This window comes from Pteronotus mesoamericanus, unplaced genomic scaffold, assembly GCF_021234165.1.
Source record: "Pteronotus mesoamericanus isolate MK-2021 breed Mesoamerican mustached bat unplaced genomic scaffold, CSHL_Meso_final contig_52, whole genome shotgun sequence".
Classification (NCBI taxonomy): domain Eukaryota; kingdom Metazoa; phylum Chordata; class Mammalia; order Chiroptera; family Mormoopidae; genus Pteronotus; species Pteronotus mesoamericanus.
In genome coordinates this window covers 12481359-12504773 of record NW_026555189.1, presented here as the reverse complement: position 1 = coordinate 12504773, position 23415 = coordinate 12481359, and the positions used below count along the sequence as shown (strand labels likewise).

The 23415-nt window shown below is 52.9% G+C and overlaps 2 protein-coding genes and 2 pseudogenes across 3 annotated transcripts in view; 3 read left to right on the top strand and 1 right to left on the bottom strand.

Moving 5' to 3' along the window:
• Window positions 1-125: 125 nt before the first annotated feature.
• Window positions 126-3995, bottom strand: LOC129075129 (60S ribosomal protein L28-like; annotated as a pseudogene).
• A 3307-nt stretch (window positions 3996-7302) lies between these two features.
• PLA2G15 (phospholipase A2 group XV) lies at window positions 7303-20075 on the top strand. 2 transcript variants are annotated; one of them, XM_054579287.1, is made up of 6 exons: window positions 7303-7467; window positions 10785-10941; window positions 13336-13454; window positions 13688-13786; window positions 14189-14413; window positions 15788-20075. In XM_054579287.1, the coding sequence occupies exons 1-6, from the start codon at window positions 7353-7355 to the stop codon at window positions 16297-16299; spliced, it is 1227 nt and encodes a 408-aa protein (XP_054435262.1). In that variant the 5' UTR covers window positions 7303-7352; the 3' UTR covers window positions 16300-20075. The 2 variants fall into 2 exon arrangements, with proteins under 2 accessions (XP_054435262.1, XP_054435263.1); XM_054579288.1 differs by having other exon boundaries at window positions 14314-14413; window positions 15788-15885.
• Window positions 19395-20066, top strand: LOC129075256 (latexin-like; annotated as a pseudogene).
• Window positions 20076-23334: 3259 nt separating the features above from the next.
• SLC7A6 (solute carrier family 7 member 6) overlaps window positions 23335-23415 on the top strand; it is a 31266-nt gene continuing 31185 nt past the window's right edge. The window contains exon 1 of the mRNA XM_054579284.1: window positions 23335-23415. The gene's annotated coding sequence lies outside the window, so the exon portion shown is untranslated.

Sequence of the window (23415 nt, the reverse complement as noted above, 5' to 3'; positions counted from 1 at the left end):
AGCCCTCTCTAGTCCTAAGGGTCACATGGAACTTGTGAAAATCACCAGGAGCCGGAGGCTGTGGGGGCCGCGACCGCTGGCCTGGAGTGACAGAAGTCACCAAAGGTCAAAGAGGGCGGTGAGAGTTACCGGGTATCACCCAGAGAACTGTGGGGGGGATCACCAGAGGTCATTAGAGCTGTCGGCAGTCTTTAGAGGTCACAGAACAGGGCTTGTCGATACAGGTGGGAAGGCCAGGCCTTAGCCTTCTGTAGGAAATGCCCGCGGTGCCAAAGCGCTTTCAGAGGTGCGCAGGCCTTAGTGCTGCTGCTTCAGAAGGAAGAGGCGGACACCCCCCACCCACCTCCTCACCCCAGCTCCAGAGAGCCGCACTCCAGACCCTGCTAAGCCGGATGGTCCGGGCCTGGAGCCTCACCCCTACCCCACGTAGGAACTCCAGCCTGTTTTTATAGCCCTACCCCTTTGATGATGGGCCTGTTGCCTAGAGATGTGAGCGCAGTGGCGGATGGGGACAAGCGGCAAATTTGTAATGTGAGCTTGCGGGCTGCAAAACCTCCTCCATCCTGGACCAACATTCTAATTCGGACAGTCCCACGTGGAGGGCTCTCAGCACCCTTTCGCCTCGTCGGTCTTGGTGAGGCTCCTTTATGGCGCATTTCCAGAACTCCCCCAAATTTTCCCATTTATGTGACTGAGAAACTGAATAAGAATCCGGCGGGAAGAAGAGACTCCAGGCCGGCAAGAACAAAGTACTGGGGCTGCCAAGCCCGAGCCAAAACTGAGGCGGAGGAAGCTTCACCTCGCGATTTCGGAAAAGTAAGACGCTGCGTCCGGATCTTCGGACAGCGAAATAGCCTGGAGTGGCGGGGGCCTTCGAGGCCTTGCCCATTGAACCCACACTTCAGCGTGTCCCCATTTGAAGACTGAGGCCCCTGGTACGGAAGTGACTCGCACCGGGACACAGTGGTCTGGAGAGAGTGGGACGTAGACAGTTCTTCCAGAGGCTTCAGGCAACCAGCGCTTCCCCCTGAGGTGCGGGCTTGAATCCCCGCGCAGCTGCCCCTCCCTTGACGCCCACCCGGGCCAGTCGCTTGTCCCCGATCAGAAGAGCTAAGCCAATCAGGCCCGGGATGGGGAAACGCAGTTTTTCGGGCCTCGCCCCCCTCCAGATAAGCCTGGAATGTCAAATATTTGGTCGCGGGGCTGGGCACAACAGCGAGGTAAGACTCCTCCCCCATCCACCCTGAAGCGAGCGTGCACCTAACGGAGTCGGACCTTTCTCCCCAGTCCCCTTGACCCCAGCAGCACCTCAGAACCCTGGGCTCTCCTGAAACTCCTGGCTTACGTTGTTCCTCGTCGAGCTCTTCTCTGCGCTGCTCCTACGGGACAGAACCCCGGCGCCCTCCGCAGGCAGCCCTGGCGCTGCTTGATCTCTGCCTCACCCACCCTGGTGCCCCAATATCAACCTCTAGACCCCCCAAGCCTTGCCCTTTTCTTCGGCGCGGGTCTCCACGCGGGTGCCTCTCGGAAGCCTCCCCCCTGAGGTAACTGACCTCTCCAGTGTGGTCTCTCTGGCCGTCCTAAGAGCGAGAGTATTCTCATTAGAGACACCTTCATGCGTATCCAAGTATTGTACCTACTGGATAGTGAACCTGAAGCACTGGACTAGCAGAGTGGGGCTGCTCCCCCAACGCCCTTGTCCCTGTCTGACCGCCTCCACCCCCTTGACGATTCCCGAGGCTTGCCCTCTCATTAAAAAACTAAATTCTTTAAAATAACCTTAGAGGACAACTGTAATTGAACAATGAAATAAATAAGGAATCTTAGGGCCCTGCTTTGTTGAGCTTCCTTACTCATCTTCAGATGGGTCCTCCCAAATCACCCCATTAATACTAAACAACCCGCACTCCCGTCCCCCGTTTGTCTCTCACATTTCCTTTTCCCCAGCACTACACCAACTTCTAATCCAATTAGTAAATCATTTACTGTTTCCCTGCCCCAGCCCCCACCCACGAGAGCCCCAGATCCTTGAGGACAGGCTCATCCCCAGTTCCTACCACTGGGCCTGGGATATAGAGTACAGTTGGCCCTCCCAAATCAAGGTTCTGTATTCGTGGATTCCACCAACCGTGGATCAATTTTTTTTTTATTCCAGAAAGTTGATCCCTGAACAATACAGTATAACAGTTATTTACATATCATTTACTTTATATTAGGTAATAGAAGTAATCTAATGATTTAAAGTTACACCATTTTATATAAGGGACTTGAGCATTGGTAGAATTTTGGTATAGGGGCATGGAACCAATTCCCCCAAGATGTTTAGGGAGCATTGTAGTTGCTCAAGACTTAATAAATGAATGGTCAAGCCCCGGCAGGGTGGGTCAGTTGGTTAGAGGGTCGTGGGGTCCAAGGAGGGTTTGCAGGTTTGATTCCCAGTTTGGGCATGTACCTAGGTTGCCCAGGCATGTGATGTTTCTTTCTCTAAAATCAAAAACATCTCCTTGGATGAGGATTAAAAATAATAATAAATGAATGGTTGTCTTGCTTTGTCTGCCATCAAGTATTCCAGGAATAGTCATCTTCCCTGGGGCCATAGGGCCTTTGCACCAGTCCTGCTCTTTTTGCTTCTCTTGCATCTCACCCTTGCCCTAGTTAACCCCTGCTCTTCTTCCAGATTTTCCCCTTTTAAGGCACCTACTTCCATAGCAGAGATCCCTCCTGTAGTTTGAAATGTTTGTGTCACTGATGAATGTCCCCACCCCCACCCCCACTAGGATTCACAAATTATGAATGATTGAATGAATAAGAGATGGGGTATGCGAGAGGGGTGAGTGAGGCTCCAGTGGTCCTTCCAGGTGCCTTTATCAAATCATACTCCAGGTATTAGGGAGAAAGGAACTTGTTTCCTCCAGCCAGGCCTCACGATTACAGAATCTCTCGTCCTCGCCTCATTTCTTCGTGGCAGAACTCGAGGGGCAGTCCTGCCACGAAGGCAGTGGACGCTCCAGCCATTGGTATGGGCAGGTACCAGGGTGGAGATCCTTGCCCGGAGCGGGGAGTGTTGCTCTTACTCTGGACCTCCAGGGAGCCTAGGAGTGGTGTAAAACCCCGCTGCACCCTCCTTCCCTCCCGCTGTGGGAGAGGCTCCGACGCTAGGTGCCTGCTGGTGTCCCCGGCGGCGATCCCCACTCTCTGTCCCAGGCCCATCCCCACCCTTAGAGGCCCCTACCTGGGCCAGATCACCCTTCCCTATCATCCCGGCCTCCAGAGTAGCAAGAACTCTGGGCTCCCCGCGTGTGCCTATCTCCGGCCCTTTGCGGAATCGCCGTTGAGTGCCCACCAGAGGGCGCACTGATTCTGCCGCTTGATTTAGGTGCTAGGTTCAAGGAAGAGAAGCGTGCACTGGAGAGCTGTTCCAGCTGAAAGGGCAAAGCCCTTGATACTACCCCTCAGGCCACCTCACCAAGGCTTGAGAATATTCGCGGCTCCTGGCTCCCTGGACATAGGCCACTTTTTTTTTTTTTTTTTTTTGAAAGTTTCTGTAAGGGGAGGGAGGTGCTCAGGAGCTCTTCGTGGGAAGGACTGCTTCCTCTTCACTATCAGGGGCTTCTGTCTCCACTGGATGGCCTGGCCCTGCAGCTGGCGGCCATGCCCAGATCCGGGCTACCCCGGTTCTCACGGATCATGTGCCAGATGCTGCCCAGGGTGGCCCAGGCGTTCTTGGTGGTGGTGGTCCTTACGTAGGCTTTCGCGGGCAGGATTTCTGCTTCATTCCGATCACCACACTTTGGCCCTGGGTGTCTGGCTTCATGCCCACCGTCTTATGTTCAGTCAGCACGTTATAGTGAAAAAAGTTGGAGGCCTTCAACTTATGGGTTCAGTGCTATATGTCAGCTTGTGCCGCTTGATCAGGAAGCTGGAGCGGTTTGTAGGACCATCTATTTCAGGTGGACAGACATGGCTGCAGTTCCTCTTGCTGTGGCAGCCAGAAACGGAGAGGCCACATTTTTTTCTTTCTTTTTCTAACTGCCCCCACCCCTGCTCCCGCATTTTTAAGCTTGGTTTTCAGGGCCTTCAACATGTCAGTTCCACTTTCACCTACCATGTGCTCCAGACACACTGCTGTGATTGTTCAGGTCTTGAGGCTGCTGGACATGCTAAGCTCCCTGCCAGAGCACCCTTTGTTTTCTTGACAAACTTCTACTTATTCTTCAAGACCCACCTCTAATTCTTCCTCTAGTCACCCTTTCTTGATGCCTAGGTCAGGTTAAATGCCCTATTCTGGGCCCCTTTCCTCCAGGGTTCTGTCATGATTGGATCAGTGTTTGACCTCTCATACTCCAGGGAGGCTCCAGGGAGGCTGTGGCAGCAGAATGGGAGCCTGCTGAGCCATGAGCTTTAGGAGAATAAGTTGACCTCCAAATGGACTCAGTTCTGGCTACCAAACCAGCTCAGAAGCCCTGGTCTTTGTTGGGTTGCCCCAAGCCCAGCCTCCCGCCTGGTTCAGACAGGGGAGTTTGCAGTTTGGGTGAGGAAGGAACGCAAAGGGCCCAATACCACAGAGGGGTGAAGGTTGTTGGCTGGACTTTCACCTGAGGGAAACAACACAACGGCCTGGCTCTTCTGTCTCTGAGTTTATTCTTACACTTGGCCTTTGCCCAGAATGTTCCCCTTCACAGGAACACCCTCCCCTTTTACTAGTCTTTTCCAGAACTCACATCTAGCCCTGTGGACTTCTCAGTCACTTACCTCCTTCTCCACATCTGAGAGGCACCAGGACCTTATCCTGGAAAGGGGGGGGGGGGTGCATTACTCATTCATTAAGCAGGATCTGCTGTATGCCAGGGACTGTGCTGGTGGTAACTAGTAATGTAGGAGGAGACAGTAATAGGACAGGTGAGGGGCCTGCTCTTCCAGTGATTATATTTTAATGGGAGCTGGGCAGGGGCTACTTCAAAGTCAATGGTTCTGTCTGGGCTGAGGCCTAAATGCAGAACTCAGTTGAGTCCCCAAAAGTGGGAACTGCAGACGGGTGCCAGTGCAACAAGTGCAGAAGCCCTGAGGAAGAATGAGGTTGTCCTGTTCTTTTTTTTTTTAATTTTTTATTTATTTTTAGAGAGAGGGGAAGAAAGACAGAAAGAGAGGGAGAAAAACATTAATGTGTGGTTGCCTCTCACACACCCTCTACTGGGACCTGGGCCTACAACCCAGGCATGTGCCCTGACTGGGAATTGAACCAGCAACTTTTTGGTTTGCAGGCTGGCACTCAATCCACTGAGCCACACCAGCCGGGGAAGGTTGTCCTGTTCTAAGCAGCAAGGAAATCATTGAGGTTGGAGATGTGAGAGCTGCTGGAGTGGAAATTGGGGGAGACAGCCAGAGTTCACTGCAGGGTCCTCGCTCACTATGATGCATGCAATGGGAGGGTCATGAGTGGGGTTAAGCAGACAATGATGGGGCTTGACAATGTTGATTGGTGTCAACCTAGCATGTGGAGAACAATCCACAGCAATAAGGGCATAAAGTGGGACATCAGTGAGGAGGCTACCACGGGGACAATGGTAGTCTGGTAGTATCCCTTTGAGAGGATAGAGCTTGGGGGACTGGATGACCACCTGGCTGTGGGCCTGAGAGTCAGGGAGGTATCTAGAGTCCAGGATGACTCCAGGTCTGCCGCCACCATGTGGGTGGTGGGACCATGTGAGATGTGAGGGGGGGGTCCCTCACCTTCTGACTCCTCTCCATGATGCCAGCATGGGTCATTGCTGACCAAGCCTTGCCACCCCTGTCCCCAGCGGCCATGTTCCTATTACCTGCAGGGCCTGTGGTAGTGGGGATCTTAGAAGCCTCTTCCAACAACAGAGATGCCCTGTGAGGGGCCCATGGTCACCTGAGACTGTTAGGCCAACAAGACGTTCAGACTAGTCCAAAGTGGCTCAAGCTGTCACGTTCCCTATTCTCTCCCCATTTAACTCTTGGCTTTTGATCTCCTGTCTGTCCCTAGCCCTGGCAGAAGGGTCTTTGGTCTCCCACAATGGGCCTGCCAGATTGGTTCTCAGTGACTCCTCTCCTGAGGCCTGGGATGGAGGTGAGGGAGGTAGGTTTTTTGTGGGGGGGGAGGTTTGGGGGGTATCCCTGGGGTAGGGCCTGAGGTGGGAGATAGATGGACCTTAAAAGAGAGGGGTACTCCATCCACCAATGTATTTCACTGTAAGAACAAAGGAGCAGCAGGCCAAAATGGTGATTAGATTAACTGAGGGGCACTGGGAGAGGCTGGAAATGGTCAGCCACTGACTAAAAGGAAGGAAGGAGGGGAGGGGAGGGATAGAGGTCTTGAGACCAGCAGACCAGAGTGTGACTGACCCTTGGAAGGAAGTGTGTGGAGAAACAAGACTTTCAATTTCCAAACACATGTTCCCCCGCCCCCCGCCCCTGTGTGTTATGTAGTGCTGGTATACTACCTGCTGTCAAGTCTCTGCCCGTTCTGTTCGCCCCCGTTCCTCGCGCAGGTAGTCTGTGTCCTCTCGGGATCCTCAGGTTTGCGTGTACTGGGAGGTCCCAACACCCCTCCGTCTCTGCGGGGGAATTTTCCAATGGTCTATGGCGCAGGGTCAAGGCTCAAGCCTACTCTCAACCCTGTTCCCGGAACTGCTCCGTCTGTCAGGGTGACTCCATACTGCGCACCCCTAAAAAAGGAAGACATACATCTCACTCAGGATCGAAACATGCTGACTTGGCCTCTCTTTGTACCATCCTAAACCCGGCAGAGGGTTGCCTGCTTGGGCCGGGGTTGCCTGAACCGGTGTGGGGGGTTGCGCAAAGGTCCTGGTCAGCTCCGGTCACCTAAGGCCCCCAAATTTCCTGGGGCTTACTTCCCTTCTTCCCTTTGCTTTGACCGGAGTTGCTCAGCAGTCGTGAGCACTGAATCGTGAATTGCCACCCAGTCCAGCTCGTTCCAGAATCCAGATCAGGTAGGAGCCAGGAATTGAGGGTGAGGGCTGTGCAGCGTAAACTTCGAGTGCGGAGGGCTGGGCTGGGTACCCAGCAGAGGCAAGCAAGGTCTGGCGGGGAGTTTGTAAGCAAAGCTGAACCTAGATCGATCGATGCGCTCGGCTCGCAGAGCTGTCGAGGGAGTTAGTCCTAGATGATCAGGGGCAGGGCTGCCAGCTGGGAGGGACAGGCTGGAGGCGAGTCCTTATTGGCAGGTCTTTTGCAGGAGGTGGGCCCTGATTGGCTTGGTAGCTGTGGAGGCGGTAAGCGGCGGGGTTAAGCGCGTCGCCGCGCCCGGCCTAGAAGCAAGCCTGGATCTCTGATTCCGCACCGGGGATCTGGACCCTCCGCTCCACGCCATGGGTCCCCACCTCTGCCCTTATCGCGCAGCCCTGCTACCGGGTGGCCTCTTGTTCCTCCTGCTGCTCTCAAACCCAGCGCTTCCAACCGGACGTCCTCCGCCGGTGGTCCTGGGTGAGGCGCGCGTCCTTTCGTGGGTCCGTTCGCTCGTGCGTCAGACAGGACAGGGTGCGGGGATGAGGGAGACTTTCTTCTCGATTTGCAACTGCTCTTAGCATAGGGTGAGGGAGCGTATGACTGTCTTGTCACCAGGGTCGGTCCGTCCACCTCTGACCATACAGGTCGCGGGTGTGGTCAACCTCTCTGTCACCTTCCCTTGTAGAATATGGAGGTAAATAGAAGGGTTATCGTGCGGTGCTACATCGGTCTGCCTGTCCACATCAGTCCCAAACCTTGCCTCGCTTTATTCCCATATTTTAGCTGGAAAGACTGAGGCCCGTTGGCCCCACTCCTGAGGGCTGGTTTGGGGGCAAGGTGGCCTCGGAGGTGGCCCCCAGGGTCCTTTAGCGTTGACTTGGGCTTGTCTATTGAGCTGTCTCCCTCGACCCTTTAAGCCTCACAAGTTTTAGAGGGCATTACTGAAAGGAAGCTCTTTGGGAAAAGGATTGCTCTCTTATGCTGCCACCAGGGCTCCCCCCAGGCTTGTCAAATGGGTAGCGTTGGGCCTGATGGAAGAGGCCCTGGGGAATCCGAGGATGGCTAAAGACAAAGGTAAATGGTGGCACATTGGCTATGAACAGATACCCGGGAGCATGACTGTACTCATATCCTTCCAGACCTGCTTGGACTAAGCTATGTTGGGGCTAGGTTACCTCTCCTGCTCACCCCCCTCTTGGTCCTGACCCTCCGCAATGGTACAGGAGTCACATGTTTCCTTGTGTTGGTGGGCAGGGATGAGACATCTGTCTTGGGGGCCTTGGATGCCTCATGCAGGCTGTCACTCACACCCACCGCTAGTGTGTAGGTGACCAGCCAGGACTCCTGAAGGCTGGAATTTACTGAGTCTACCTGATCCCCATGCTCTCCTTTCCTCCCTCCCTTCCTTCCTTCCTAGATTTTAGTTATTTATTTTCAGAGAGAAGGGAAAAGAGGGAGAGAAGCATCAATCAGTTGCCTCTTGCATGCTCCTAACTGGGGATCTGGCCCGCAACCCAGGCATGGGCCCTGACTGGGAATTGAACCAGCAACCTATTGGTTTGCAAGCCGGCTCTCAGTCCGCTGGGCCACACTAGCCAGGGCCCCATGCTCTTTCTACTGGGAGTATTTTAATGGGGATGATGCTGATCACAGAAGGGTAAGGTTGGCAGATAATTTGGTTCCAAAGGATCTCCCACCAGGATGGGAATGCTTCACAAGGTGCTGGGCCCAGGTTAACCATGGGAATTGGGTAGACTTGGCCCTGCCTTCTGTAAGCTTGCAGGATGATCCCCAGATATGAGGTCTGTGCTGGGCAAGCACAGAGAATCCACTGACCCAGTCAGGGAAGGCTTCCTGGAGTACGCAGCTGGAGCTATGGCCAGGAGAGTTCCAGGCAAAGGGAACTACATATCACAGGGAGCTACATATCACAGGGACATCAGGGTGTCTGAAATGGAGTGGCTGGGTGAGGGGTAGGGGAAAGTAGATTGTGCAGGCTTGTGACTGATTGGGTCATCTGGACTTTTATCCTAGGGGTCTGTAGGGAGCCATGTGTAGGCCTAAGGAGTTCTCAATAAAGGGGTGTGGCATTGGGAAGTGTGTGGTGCAGGAAAGGCATCCAGCCTTTTCTCCTGGATTGGTGCTAACTCATTAAGTCATTCAGTTCTTGGTTATCCTAGGTCAGAGCAGAGTTGCCTCAGGCCCTGCCCAGAGCCACAGAGCAACTGGAATCTTAACCTGCCCAGAGAATGAGGCTGTTGTCATTAACCGTAGGAAACCCCATGGTTGGCAGCAGAGACGCTGTTCTTGGGCACAGATCAGCAATCCGAGGGTGACCAGCTTCTATGCGTGGGACTCAAAAACTGATGGTGGAAGCAGAGGCCAGAGAAGTGACACAGAAGACCCGAGGCAGGGGGAAGGGACTGTAGTAAGCAATTTCTACATCTCCCAGCCTCAATCTCCTCATCTGTAAAGTAGGTATAATAAGGATGTTCTTTCCCAGTGTAATTTGAGGTGAAAGGCACATGGGTGGCTCTTGTCCTAGTTCTAGGCACAAGGGCTCAGGAAGTGACCTCTGCTATTTTTAGAGGGCCCCACGCAGTCTGACCAGGGTGAAAGGCATCCAGGCAGAGGAGATCTGGTGGCTTCCTCTTTCAGCCATTTCCTTTGGAGGAGACTATGACCAAGGTCTCTGCACTCCCCTGCCCAGTTCACAGGCATGCCACCCAGAGGCTGTCATGCTGGGGGCTCCCTACTTCCGCACCCACGTCATGAAAGGGGGTGAAACCAGCTGCTACAGGTGTCTCCTGTGGCTTCCGTAAGGACACAGGGATGGTGCACAGAGAACGCATGCCCTTTGCAGGGCCGGGTTCACATCCACGCCCAGTGAATGCCCAGGAGTGCCAAGCGCTGGTTGTTCTCTCAGTGATTGTGAATCTTAAAAGGGGATGAACATGGTAAGTGTTGAGAGCATGGCATGTGGGAGCAGGTGAGGCCTGAAAGGTCACTGGGAATAAATAAACCCTAAAAGGCCTTGAATGTTGAGCAGGGAAGCAATGGGGATGGCTTCCCCCCTTCCCACCTACCCCAGGGCTCTTTGTAGATTCAATAAGCTAGTTCAGCCCTGGCTGGTGTGGCTCAGTGGATTGAGTGCCGGCCTGCAAACCACAGGGTCCCTAGTTCGATTCCCAGTCAGGGCACATGCCTGAGTTACAGGCCAGGTCCCCAGTAGGGGATGCATGAGAGGCAGCCACACATTGATGGTTCTCTCCCTCTTTCTCCCTCCTTTCCCCTCTCTAAAAATAAATAAATAAAATTTTTTTTAAAAAGTCAGTTCAGGTAGAGAGAAGTTATCCTTTAGGCCTGGTCTTCCCTACTTCTCACTGGGCTATGGCTGGAATGGTGTGTTGTTTCAGGCTAGCCATCTCCAACTCTTGGTCCAGATATGCCCCGATGCTAGAGCCTTCTAGAAAATCTGCCCTTTGGATCCTTACTGGGCTCTGGCCTTTAACAAAGCCTGGAGACCTCAGTAGGTCAGCAGGTGCCAGTATGAGCTACTTTCAATGGTGTGTCTGTTCATTGCCTTCCTCCACAAGCCTGTCTTGGAGTGCTTTCTCTGCATTCACTTTTAGCTGGTTAAGGGGCATAATTCTCTGTCCCATTTCCCACTCTAGTCAGAGTGAACAGGGCCCTGCCTACTCTAACCTGGGATGATAAAAGACCTTTGGGTTTAAAGCTTGAGTCTCCAGCCTGTCAGGCCCAGGACCTCACGCATGCTCTGTGCCCCGATACAGTGCCTGGTGATTTGGGCAACCAACTGGAGGCAAAGCTGGACAAGCCGAAGGTCGTGCACTACCTCTGCTCCAAGAAAACGGACAGCTACTTCACACTCTGGCTCAACCTCGAACTGCTGCTACCTGTCATCATTGACTGCTGGATCGACAATATCAGGTGGGAGCTGGGGCACAGACCGGGTGCTGCTCACCAACTCAACCTAAAGAGACGCCCGGAGTCCATTTCCATCTCATCCCCACCTCAAGAGACCTCAAGGTCACTGACCTTTCTCCCTTCCCATCTTCCCAGTCTGGTTGGCTCCACCTTTGTGCTCTCCCAGCTGGAACTTTCTTCCCTTTTCCCCTATTCTTGTTCCTACCCTGTGCAATCCACACCTGTGCTTGAAGCCCTACTGTGGTTTCTATGCTCCAGTCCCTGTCCACAGCCTCAGCATGGCCCTCACCCCTTCCCTTGCTTCTGGCTTGGCCACACCTGCCCCGCCAGCTGCTTGTTCTCTCTGGAAAGCCATGTCTCCATGCCGATGCTATTCTTCCAGCCTGGAATCTACCTCTACACCTTTTGCCTGATACATTTCCTCCACTCACCTTTCAAATCCTGAGCCAGGTCCCTGCCTCTCTCCAGAGCTGTCAGTCTCTCCTGCCCCACGCCACATGCCTGTTCCATCTAATCCTCATTGAACCTTGTTTCCAAGGATGTTTCCCGATAATAAGAATTACTGCTTATTGAACAGACACTGTACATTTTACATACTTCCTTTCATTTAGTCTTACAGCAGCCCTACGAAAGACATGCTGTTTACAAACCTGTTTTATAGAATAGGACCCTAAGACCAGTTACAAAATTGCCAGGGTCACTTAGCTAATATGGGGCAGAACCAGGATTCAAACTTAGAACTCTGTGACCCTGGGCTTTGTTTTCCCTCTCAGACTGAGCTCCCTGAAAGTAGGGACTACATCTCTTTTATTTTTATAGCAGTAGAACCTGGAACACAGCTCAATAAATGAGATGAATGAAATCTAAGAAATTAAACTTTTTTTTCTGGGAGATGCACTAGCTGTCTCTCCGGGCACCCTGCCCTTCCCTGTTGTTTAAGACGCCTGCTTTGTTGACTCCTTCCTCCTCTGTGTGTGTTTGTTGTCAAAGCCATTTCTGGGCTGTCGATCTGCATTTCTATTTTTGTACGAGAGACATGATCGCAGTTCCTGCCAATTAAAGTTGCGGACTGATACCAAGAGGGGCTTGTTTGCCTTCATTGCTCCCCTGACCTGTTCAGACTTTCATCCAGCACAGAGCTGCCTTGGCTTTCCAGAACAATCTTCTGTGCTTTGCTAAGTGGCCATAGGGATAATGTACAGTCTGCCCTCAAGAGAGTAGGCCACCAGTACCTATTACTTGGACCAATGTTGGGAATCCTGTTAGCTTTCTGTGACTAATCTTTAAGGCCAGGTGGGATTCAGGACCACCAGGGACTGCTTGTCTAGCCTGTGTTTTCTCCAGCACATTTGCCTCCTTAGCAATGGGGAGGCCAGAGTAGGGTTCCTGGTTTGGCACAGGGCTTTCTCCTGTCTTCTACCACCCTTTGCCCATCATTTTTCCAGGCCCTGTCTGTCTACCCACTCAGCAGCCACGGAAGCGGGGAGGTCTCTGTCTGGTTCTGTTGTGCATTGCTCTCACCATCTCCTTTGCCCTGTGGTGTATTTTGATGAGTGGCAGGAGCTGGGTCTGTAGTGATGGAATAATGGGAGTCTGAAGTTAGGCTGCTTTTTGGCGTCAAGCATAATGTTCATGGCAGAGCCAGGCCTGGTGCATCTCTCTCCCAAAGAGATCTAAGACCTGCATTCTGGGGTGGATGACATTGAGGGGAAGGGTCCTTGGGTTAGTCTTTAAAATGACCCTTGGTGAGGGGATCCATAAATTTCCTTTGTTCTGTGAGAGAGGAACAAACCTGCCTCCATTCTCAAGGTTCTTTTGGCTGGTCTAATAATCAAATAGACATGAGACAGATTAGCAAGATAAAATAACCAGATTTAATACATATGTATGCACGGCAACCACACATACATGAGAGAGTCAGAGACCCCCACATGCAAGAGAGGTTCAGAGAAAGAGGGGGAACATGGGTACATAAGGCATCCTGAGCTAGAGTTGAGGTCAGGTGCCCTGGGGCTGCAATGGGTCATTACAGAATGATAAGAAGAGCAGGTGTTTAGTAAATAGAAGTTTGCCTTACCTTATAATGGTGGGTCAAAAAGAGATAATTGCTGATAATCTCTAATTATGGGCAAGGCCCCTAATTCAAGTTCTACGTAGTTAAAGGGAGGGACAGATATTTCTCTTGAGCCTGAAGCTAAAATCCTTAGCTGAAAACAATGCACAGAAGCAATCTCTGGTGACTAGCTCTGAGCCCCCAGTTACTTTTTGGCCTCCCCTATACTACTGACCAAACCTGAGGATGGGAAGGGAGTGTGGCTCAGGACACTGGGAAGTATTGGGACACACCCAAATTTAGTGCCAACTCTCAGTCACCAGCTCAATGTCCCTTCCTGACAGGCTGGTCTACAACAGGACGTCCCGGGTGACCCAGTTTCCTGATGGTGTGGATGTACATGTGCCCGGCTTTGGAAAGACCTTCTCAGTGGAGTTTCTGGACCCCAGCAAAAGCAGTGTGGGTAGGTGGCCCTTCTCATGCTCTCCAGGGAATGGGGCTGGAGGTTTTGCTGGACTCCTGAGTGGAAAGAACCACTCGGTTTGAAGAGGTAGCCTGTGAACTGTCTCTGATCAGCGCGAGCAGAGAGGACTCCTTCACGGACCTCCTGCAGGTGTCACAGTCTCCTTCTCAGGTGTGGTAAACGTGGCTGGCACTGGCTGTACCCTCTCTAATCCTGTGCACTTGTGTCTACAGGTTCCTATTTCCACACCATGGTAGAGAGCCTTGTGGGCTGGGGCTACACACGGGGTGAGGATGTCCGGGGCGCCCCTTATGACTGGCGCCGAGCCCCAAGTAAGTGGTCACCCTCATTTCCTCCCTGGTAAGAGGTCTTGGGAGGTAGGGAGGAGGAGACCATAGCCACCACAGGCCCTGGCCTCTTCCATACCCTTGGGCTAATGGCATCAAGCCCAGTAGGGACACCTATCACCCCTGGTCAATCTCTCCTGTCCTGCTCCATCCTTCACCCCAAGATTTCTAGGCTCTGAGCCCTGGGGAGAAATAGTGAGTCTGAGGAGGGGGAAAAGAGGCCATTGGTTTCCTACCTTCATTGAACCTGAGGGGAAACTAGACCACTCCCACTTGGGTTTTAGCATTCTCCCCACCCACCCAGCCCTGGGTCTGGGCTGAGAACTGGTCTGTGGTTCTGGCCCCAGGACCCTTCCTGCCTGACTCCTGCTTGGCTCTGGCCTGCAGATGAAAATGGGCCCTACTTCCTGGCCCTCCGGGAGATGATCGAGGAGATGTACCAGCTGTATGGGGGCCCCGTGGTGCTGGTTGCCCACAGTATGGGCAACATGTACACGCTCTACTTTCTGCAGCAGCAGCCACAGGCCTGGAAAGACAAGTATATCCTTGCCTTTGTGGCACTGGGTGCGCCCTGGGGGGGCGTGGCCAAGACCCTGCGCGTCCTGGCCTCAGGTAAGACCCTACCTGCCTCAGCATGAGGGGCTGGTGCTGGGGCTGGGGGTGACACCCTCTCATTCCCTCTACAATGTCCTCCTGGGGAACCCTTCTTTCTCCAGAATGGTATTCTTTTCCAAATAATGTCACCTTTCTAGTCTGTGACCCTTATTATCTGTGTAAGTTTCTTACAACATCTACAGTACATTGAGTGGCATAACTCTTGGTCATGCAGGTACTTGCTTGTGCCTATGTGTACACATGCTGTGCTCCGGCCTGGCTGGCTTAACTTGGCGTGACCCAGAGTTCTTTGGGGGAGCCTTCCCCCTCTCTCCTATCCCCATCCTCACTTTTTAATCCCCATCTTTTCCCCAGAGAAGGAAGGTTGGACTGCATCTTCCTGTTTATGAGTTATACCTCCATGTATAACAGCCAGGAACCTCTCATATGTGGTAACACAGGAGGAAGCAGGTGCAAATCTGTTTGGTGCAAAGTCATATTTTTTCCCCATTCTGTTCCTCCCCAATCCACCTGTTTCTCATGACTGCCAGAACCTGCCAGCTGCAGCCATCGGGCTTTCTTCCCCATGCCGGGACCGGGTGTGAGCCCCATAGCCCCTCACTTGAGCTGCCATGAGCCAGGGCTGTGCCAAGCATCTCATGAGCTTTCTTTTCCAAGTCACCGGTACTGTGACCTGCTTGTTGGTCAGCTGATCATTGTGATCAGATCAGACCCAGTGCCCCTCCCAGCAGTGACCCTGGATTAGTGGGACAGCTCCCCATGAGTTCCTTTAAAGCTTTGCCTCAGGTGCTGGAAAGCTTTCAGGCCCTGCAGTCTGGGAGCAGGGTTGGAGTGGGAGGGGTAGGAGTCATGAGCCCCTCGGGAGGGGCTTCCATCTCCTAAGGAGCCTTAGAGCCAGGCCCCGCCAGGCAGAGCTGTGGTTCTGCAGTCGGTCAGGAGGTGGAATGATGAGCTGGTATGAGAACACAACTGGCTGGCTGCAGGCCTAAGCCTAGGAAAAGAAAAATGTTTGCATAGCTCAATGTAATAAAAAAGAAAGAGAATTGTTCCTGTGAGCTCACAACCTGCTGATTCACCTTTGATAAGGTCAGTGCCCACAGTGCCCACACACCCTGTGGGTGTGTGTTGCCTAAATCCCTGGTGATGAAATGCAGAAGGGAAGAAACAAGTCTTGGGTAGGTGCTTGCAAAAATAAAGGGAAACAGTAAGAGCGAATGCAGGCACGGTAATTCTAATGATGCTAACAGCGTAGAGATGTCGATGTGCTGACTGGGCCACTGGCTGGGGTCCAGCAGGAGCCCTGGAGGTGAACATGCTGCCCAGCCAGCCTGCATTCCTGAGCACAGACTGACTGGAACCCTCTCCCTGCAGGGGACAACAACCGGATCCCAGTCATTAGTCCCCTGAAGATCCGGGAGCAGCAGCGGTCTGCTGTCTCTACCAGCTGGCTGCTGCCCTACAACTATACCTGGTCACCTGACAAGGTCTTTGTACGCACACCCACCACCAACTACACACTGCGTGACTATCACCAGTTCTTCCAGGACATTGGCTTTGAAGATGGGTGGCTCATGCGGCAGGACACAGAGGGGCTGGTTGAAGCCAGGGTGCCACCTGGTGTGCAGCTGCACTGCCTCTATGGCACTGGTGTCCCCACGCCAGACTCTTTCTACTATGAGAGTTTCCCAGACCGCGACCCTAAAATCTCCTTTAGCGATGGTGATGGCACTGTGAACCTGGAGAGTGCCTTGCAGTGCCAGACCTGGCGCAACCACCAGGAACACCAGGTATCACTGCAGGCGCTGCCAGGCAGCGAGCACATTGAGATGCTGGCCAATGCCACCACCCTTGCCTACCTGAAACGTGTGCTCCTTGGGCCCTGATTCCTGTGCCAGGCAGGGACGTGGGATGGCTCGGCCACAGCTGCTTCTCTTGGCCTCCGGGGCTGCCGTGGCCCACAAGTTTAGTGGTTTGTGACTGATCTTCCAAGGCCATAGGTCTTGGTTGTGAAACATCTGCCATCAGGAAGTGCTGTTTCTTATACTTTCTCTGGAAATGAGGAAGGAAGAAATAGTCTGGACTCACTCAAGGGACTCTTAAAGGAGAGCGTGCTGCTGCTGGTGGAGTCATTGTGACCTCGGGACTGGCTGCCCAGGCGGATTGGCTGGCACCTGGGTCCAATACCCAGCTCAGGAGCCATGTGTTTCTTCTACTCTTGTTGCTGTTTCACCTTTGCCCTCCAGCCCCTGACTCCTTCAGACATCCTGTGAGGGATGTGACTGGGCTGTGGTCCCTGCCCCCAAAGATCCCGGGATGGGCTCTTGGTCCCTAGGGTGATCCTTCCCACTCACTGACCACTGGGTGGCTGGAGCTGCTGGCTCCCCTGTGGCCCAGCTGCTCAGCAGCCTGACTGTGGCTTTCTGGGGGCAGCCCGGTTTCCCCTGCAGGCAGGGTTGGGTTGTGTTTTCCGTGGTTCCCAGGCCCTGGGGCACCCACTCCTACCTCCCCTACTTCCAAGAAGAGCCGCGCTCGGGACTGGGTGGCAGATGACATTCCAGTTCTGCACGCTGTGTCCCAGAAGCTCTGATCCCCTTGGCTGGGTTGTTGCCCACAGTACTGATGCTGGCTCCTTTCGCCCTGGGACTGTGCTTCAAGGATGAGAGCAGGACCCAGTGCCATGGCCTTTTAGATGCCGATGAAGAAAGAAAACTCAAGAGCGGGCCAAGGCAACTCAGCTTCCCTGAACTGCCCTCTTGTTAACCCCACGACCATATTGCCACCCTGCCATAGGGTTTCTCTACACCCAAGTGGGCTGGCACAGGGCTGAGAGGAGGCTGGGCTCCTGCTCACCCTGCCCAGCACCTACCTCTGCCAGGCGGCTCAGTGGTGTTTGGTCTTCAGGGACCAGCTCAGAGACTTGAGTGGGCCCCTATGAGAGCCAGGTGCCTTGGAACCCCTCTGCAGATTATCTGTCTGCCTCAGAGATGCTGCATGGGTCTTCCTGTGAGAGCAGGGCTGGAGAGTCTGTATCTGCCTTGGGGGCAGTGGTCTCCAAGTGGGGGACAGCCATAGGCCAAGACTTGGTTCTACCCTCTAGGGTGGGGCCCCAAAGCCACAGTCAGGTTGGAGTGTGCTGCTCTCTCACAAGGTTTCTGTGGCGCTGGATTTTCTCTGTTGTGTACATACCCAGCATCTGTCTCTCCCTTTGTTTCTGAGTGCTGGGCCCCGTATCGGGCTCTGAGCAGGCTGTATCTCGATTATGGCAATAAAAGTATTCTGGATGCTGTAAGTACCCCAGCCTAGGCTAGACTCTGAGCATGAGAGGAGGGAGCTAGTGGAGAGGTTGGGGGCTAGAGAAGCAGATAGTCCGAGGCTAGACCTTTCCTCGGGCCTCGATGGTCTCTCTCAGGACCAAAGTGTGGCTCCTATCTACCTCTTTCGGGTTCAATCTCCTGTCCCCTCTCCTGGAAGCTAGTTCCCCTCCTAGAACCAAGAACCAGGAACTGAAACATTCCTGTTGGAATGCAGCTGCTGCTCCTGCCTGGTCAATGAGCTTCACGTGCCACCCCAGATCTGGGTACCAGAGACAATCCTACAGGTCACCCTGGCTGGACTCCCATTCCCAGCTTCTTCTCTCTCAGCTTGCAGGTCTAAGCAACCCTTTTAACCTAGAGTTCTTTTCAGGACACCACCCTTGTACTTTGTTTCAGTGCATCTGGCCACCATCTGTCCTGCTTTGGGGACAGAGTGAGACTGAGGGAGGAAGAGGCTAGGCTGAGACTGGTATAGCAGAGGCCAAGATGGGCAGAGATGGACTGACACACTGGGGACCAAGTGGAAATGGATAAAGACAGAGAAACATGCATAAGGATGGGGCCCAGGCCTGAATTCTGTGGTGTGGAGCCCTGAGCCAGGCAGGGGCCAGCTGGGTGGTGGGATCTTCAGTTCCTGCCTCTGCAGGGCAAGGCCAGCCTGGGCTTCAGGCTTTGATACATCTTGGGAGCCACTAGAGGGCGCTCTGAACCCTCTCACTGCCCTAGTTATTGGCCAAACCTGAAAGAAGCGTTGGCCCCGAGAGAGGGAGGATGCCTAAGGATACAGAGGTTGAGCTGCTTCGCCGACCTTAGTAAAAGGATGACAGCAGGAAAGTGAGCAAACCCTTACTCCCAGGCTCTGTCCAGCTGGACTTCCAGTTTTGCCCTGACACCCACCTATCCATGCTATAGCCTTGTGGTGGCTTTGGAGCCACCCATTCACCCCTGAAATGTTTCATCCAAACTGCCACCCTTTGTTTCACTGCTGCAGAGAGGGCATGGGGTCAGAACAGGCTTCAGCAGTCACAGCAGACTGGGGTTCATTTCCAAGCGCTGCCAGCTCCAGCAAAGGAGCCTGCGGAGTCTCTTTGTTACCGGACAGGAATTGGGCTGGAGCAGGTCTGCCTCGGGCCAGCCTGCAGCATGTGAATTCCCGACTTCGTGTGGGAAAGATTTTGTAACAAGTCTGGGTGATTTTAAGAATGCACTTATTAAAGCTGGAGACAGTGAAACAAGGAAGGCTTTAGGATAGAAGAAGCAACAGGAGAAAGCCTAGGTGGGGCTGCTTTGGCTCCCCAGGAAAGTTAGGGACAAGAAATGAGCCTAGGCGGGGCTGCTGTCAGCTCACTGGAGAGTGAGAGAAAGAGGGGCCTTGGCAAGCCCGGCTTGAGCTGCAGCTGCTCATTGCAAGTCTCGTGGGGTCCCTTAAGAGTTTAGGAGATACGTGCCCCTTAAGAGTTTAGGAGATACGTGCCTGTGGGGTAAGAAGAGGGAGAAGGGAGAGGTGCAGGTGTGCTCACAGGAGGCAAAGCCACGCTGTGTCCTTCGGCTTGCGGGTTTTAAAGGCTGAGAGTTTAGGGCAACCCGGTTGCAGGCTGGGTGGTGGCAGTGCACTTGGTTAAGCTTGAACAGACTTGTGCTCTCCCTGCGGCCACTCACCAAGGATGGAAATCCCACTGGTCCACTGTGCAGGCTCCAGGGTGGCTTTGTTAGAGCAGAACTGCAACTACTATCAGGGGACACCACACCTCCACCCCCAGGTGTTTCTGGTGCAGTCAGTCAAACCAGCTTGGAGGATATTCCAGAAGAAGACATAAGTGTTGCCTTAAGTTTTCTGTGGAAGAAATTATCCCAAAACAAGCGACAGTGAACTGCATGGCTGCAGTACTTTATCCTCCGGACATGGCACCAGAAGTCACCTTCACATTTGAAGGAGAAATTGGAAAGAGCCCAGATGAAGAAGCTAATACATTTTATTAAAAACTCAAGTCCATGAAGGAACCACTAGAAGCACAAAATATTCCAGTTTTGGAAATGGTAAATCCAGCAATGAGGCAATTTCAACATTTGGCTGTGATTATATAATATGTCAGAATTCTACTGAAAACACATGGTATAAAAGGGTAAAAATTCAAACTGTCAAGCAAGTGCAAAGGAATGATGACTTGGTTGAGTTAGACTACACCATTCTACTTCATGACGTTGTATCTCAGGAGATTTTTCCCTGGCAAATGCAGGTTCTCTGGTATTCACAATATGGTACTAAAGTAAAACATAATAGCTGTCTGCCAAAAAAAAGCACAACTGGAATAAATGAGGACCCTAATTCTGGATGAGTGTCAGTATACTTATTAATGATGTGTATGTCAGCCTTCACTGATATCTAGCTCAAGGGGTCCCTAAGTGTCACTTTGTATAAATGTCTCAATTACAGCACAGAACTGTTTGGCTTCCATAATAAAGAGTGTCGTGACGTAAAAGTGTCTTAAAAGTAATAGTACTGTGTATATCCCATAGTAAAAAGCTTCAATCCCAAAAGAAAGAGAGAGAGATAGAGAGAGAAAGAAAGAAAGGAAGGAAGGAAGAAAAGAAAGAGGGAGTGTTTAGGGGAGGTCTTAAGGAAGAGTTTCAATAGAATATTCATCAGCTTTTCCAGTTGTAGCCTTTCAGGGTCATGGTCTGCACTGATTGGTCGGTGTCAGAGAAGCTGGTGCTAGCATCTCCTGCCTGGTTTTACTGCTTTTCGGGGCCTGGAGGTGAAATACAGCTGCGGCCTAGATGTTATCTCTAGGGAGGAAAGGTCAGGGGGTTCTAAACCCCGTAGCTAGGGGATATGCCAGGGAAGGAAAGGCCACCCTGGGGGCCAGGTCCGGCACCAGTCTTGCCTGTTGCTAGGCACCCGGGGCTTTCCACCCTGGTAACCTGTATCTGGCTGTAAATTGCTTGGCCAGTTTGTTCAGCTATCTGTCTTGGTTTCCCCATTCCACTTGCCCAGGAATTTTCCTAGCTTCTTACTATCCTACCTCATTCTGACCTCCCTGAGCCTCAGTTTGCTAATCTAAAAAATGGGGACGAATAAATGTGCTGCAGGGTAGTCCTGAGGATGGTGTTGGAGGACATTGATTCAGTACTTGGTGCATAGTGGGCTTCCAGCTGGGTGTGAGGCAGTGAAGCCAGAGGCCTGGTGAGACAGGCTAGTAAGCCAGGACAAGTGGAACAGGGAAACTGAGACAGATTAAAAGGCCAGGCAGTTTACAGCCATCTAGTAAATCAGAAAATCCTGCCCTGGCTGGTGTGGCTCAGTGGATTGAGCGTTGGCTTGAAAATAAGAGTAACCGGTTTGAGTCCCAGTTGGTGCACATGCCTGGATTGTGGGCCAGGTCCCCAGTAGGGGGCGTGTGAGAGACAACCTATCGATGTAGATGTTTCTCTTCCCCTTTCTCCTTCCCTTCTCTCTAAAAATAAATAAAATCTTTAAAAGGAAAAAAGAAAAAAAGAAAATCCTATCTTCCCTAACCAAGGACACTTAGTAGTGTTTTATGCTTCCTCCCAACCAGAGGGTAAATAGCTTAAATCATCCTACTCAGGGAGATAGATAGCAAAAATCCAATCAGTGCCATTTGTGCCAACCATACCCAAGGACAGGTGAAGTTAAGGGAGTAAATCTCATTTTGGCACATCAGCATAAAGCTGGTGAATATTCTATTGAGATCCTCCCTAAGTCCTTCTGTAAACTCCCAGACTTTAAAACTCTCAAGGACCCAGAGCATGTTCTCCCTCCCAGGAGCAGACCCGCCTCTTTCTTCCCTCTCAGGAGTGCACCATCTAAACTCTAGGGGTCCCCAAGAGACTTGCAACCAGGGGAGCAGTGGGCAGCAGCAAACTGTCCCAGGCTAACCCCCTGAGCCTGTTTCCAAGGTCCCCTTTTCTCTGACTTCCTAGTGAACTGAGAACAGCCCTGCCTTGGTTCATTTCTTCCTTATATTTCTAGGGAGCTAAAGAGGCCCCACCAAGGATCTCTCCTGTGACTTCCTCTATCCTCTGACTCTCTGGTGAGCTACAGTGGCCCCGCCTAGGTTCATTTCTTTCCTATAACATTTCCAGAAATTCAAAGAAGCCCCGCCTAGGCTCTCTCCCATTGCTGCTTCTTTGCAGAGCACTTCCTTGTTTCACTGTCCCCAGCTTTATTAAACATACTCTCAAAATCATCTGAACTGGTGTTGTGAAATCTTTCCTGCACGAAGTCAAAACCCCACACACGACGGACCAGCCTGAGGAAGACCCACTCCAGACCTGGTCCCCTTTCTGGTAAAACTGGGAGCTGGAAGGTCGTATATGTGGTTTTTGCAAGGACAAGTGGACTGGCTGCCATTGACTGACAGAAGTGTCCAGAGCTCTTTCTCTGCCTGGCCAGGTAGGCAGGAGGGACCAACCTTGGGGACAAAGACTCAGACTCTAATGACTCCAAATATACACATACATATAAAGAAGGTATTCCACTCAGAGAGCGTGAGGGAAGCACTAGTGAGGACTCTTTAAAGATCACTTCAGGTCTATAGGGAGTAGGATGGAAGTGTTTTTAGGCAGAGGAGATATGAATACCTTCCAATCTGTATTTTCAGAGCATCCTGTATACCCTGTGGGGATGAGTTAGAGGGAGCAGGATAGGGATTGGGAGGCTATTACCACTGGGGAGAAGAAAAAGATGAGATGCAGAGCCTGGGGGGCTTGAGGGGGGTCCAGGGTGCTGTCCATCTCTGGCTGGGTCACCTGGTTGGGTGGTGGGGAACAGGGATTTGGGTGTGGTCAGTATGTAACCAGATGTGCAGTTGTGAATATGTGTCTGGGGGAAATGACTCCATCACCCAGGAGAGGATCATGGCTTAAAGTGTGGACAGGAAGCTGAGAGGGAGGACTCAGCTGCCTATGTGGTCAGGAGGCCCTAGACAGAGCCACAGAGCCACCAGAGGAAAAGGGGCCCTAGGAGATGGAGAAGGAGCAACCAACCAGAAGAACAGAAAGGCAGGAGGGTGTCAGGAGGGTCAGGCAAAATGAGGATGGAAAAGTGGCCTCAAGCCCGAGCCCCAGCAAGTCCCGCGGTTGGCTACGGAATCCCAGCAGTGTCCATGTACCTGCGGGGCGGGGGGTCTCAGTGAACGTCTGCATTGTGAACGTAGAGGACGAGTCCCGAGTTTGTGTCTTCCTAGGATCTGGAGGTGGAGGGTTGGCTGTGACGGGGATAAGAAGGTTGTTTGTGTAAGCTATATGTGGGCCCCCTGAGTGTGGGACACAAAGGAACGAGGTTTGGTGGTCGGTTAGAGGTCTCCGCGGGAGCGTCTCCGTTTTGAGTCCCTCGGAGCCTGGGGTGACTACCAGTTGGCGAGGGTGGCTGGGCCCCTGTCACGGCCCGCATGGGGCCCGGCGTGACCGGCCTGGGGGCTGACTGCTAGTGCACCGAGAGGCCGGAGGGCACACGTGGGTTCCTGGGCGCGGCCAGACAAATCGCTGAGGCTGGGAGGAGCCGCTGTCCGCAGGTGCCACGCGAGCACAGCGTCCTGTCCCGACGCGGCGCACGCTGTCGCGATCCGGCGGCAGCTTACGTGATAGGGGCGGGGCCTGGAGCAGACGTGGCAGCCGAGGCGGCAGCGCGACCGAGCATCCCGCTGGTGCCTGGCCACCCGCGAG

Excerpts from the sequence above, each read along its gene's own strand:
- PLA2G15 (XM_054579287.1), top strand. The coding sequence starts at position 7,353 with ATGGGTCCCCACCTCTGCCCTTATCGCGCAGCCCTGCTACCGGGTGGC. Across the intron at positions 10,942-13,335 it reads TGCTGGATCGACAATATCAG|GCTGGTCTACAACAGGACGT; the intron begins GTGGGAGCTGGG and ends CCTTCCTGACAG. Across the intron at positions 13,787-14,188 it reads TGACTGGCGCCGAGCCCCAA|ATGAAAATGGGCCCTACTTC; the intron begins GTAAGTGGTCAC and ends TCTGGCCTGCAG.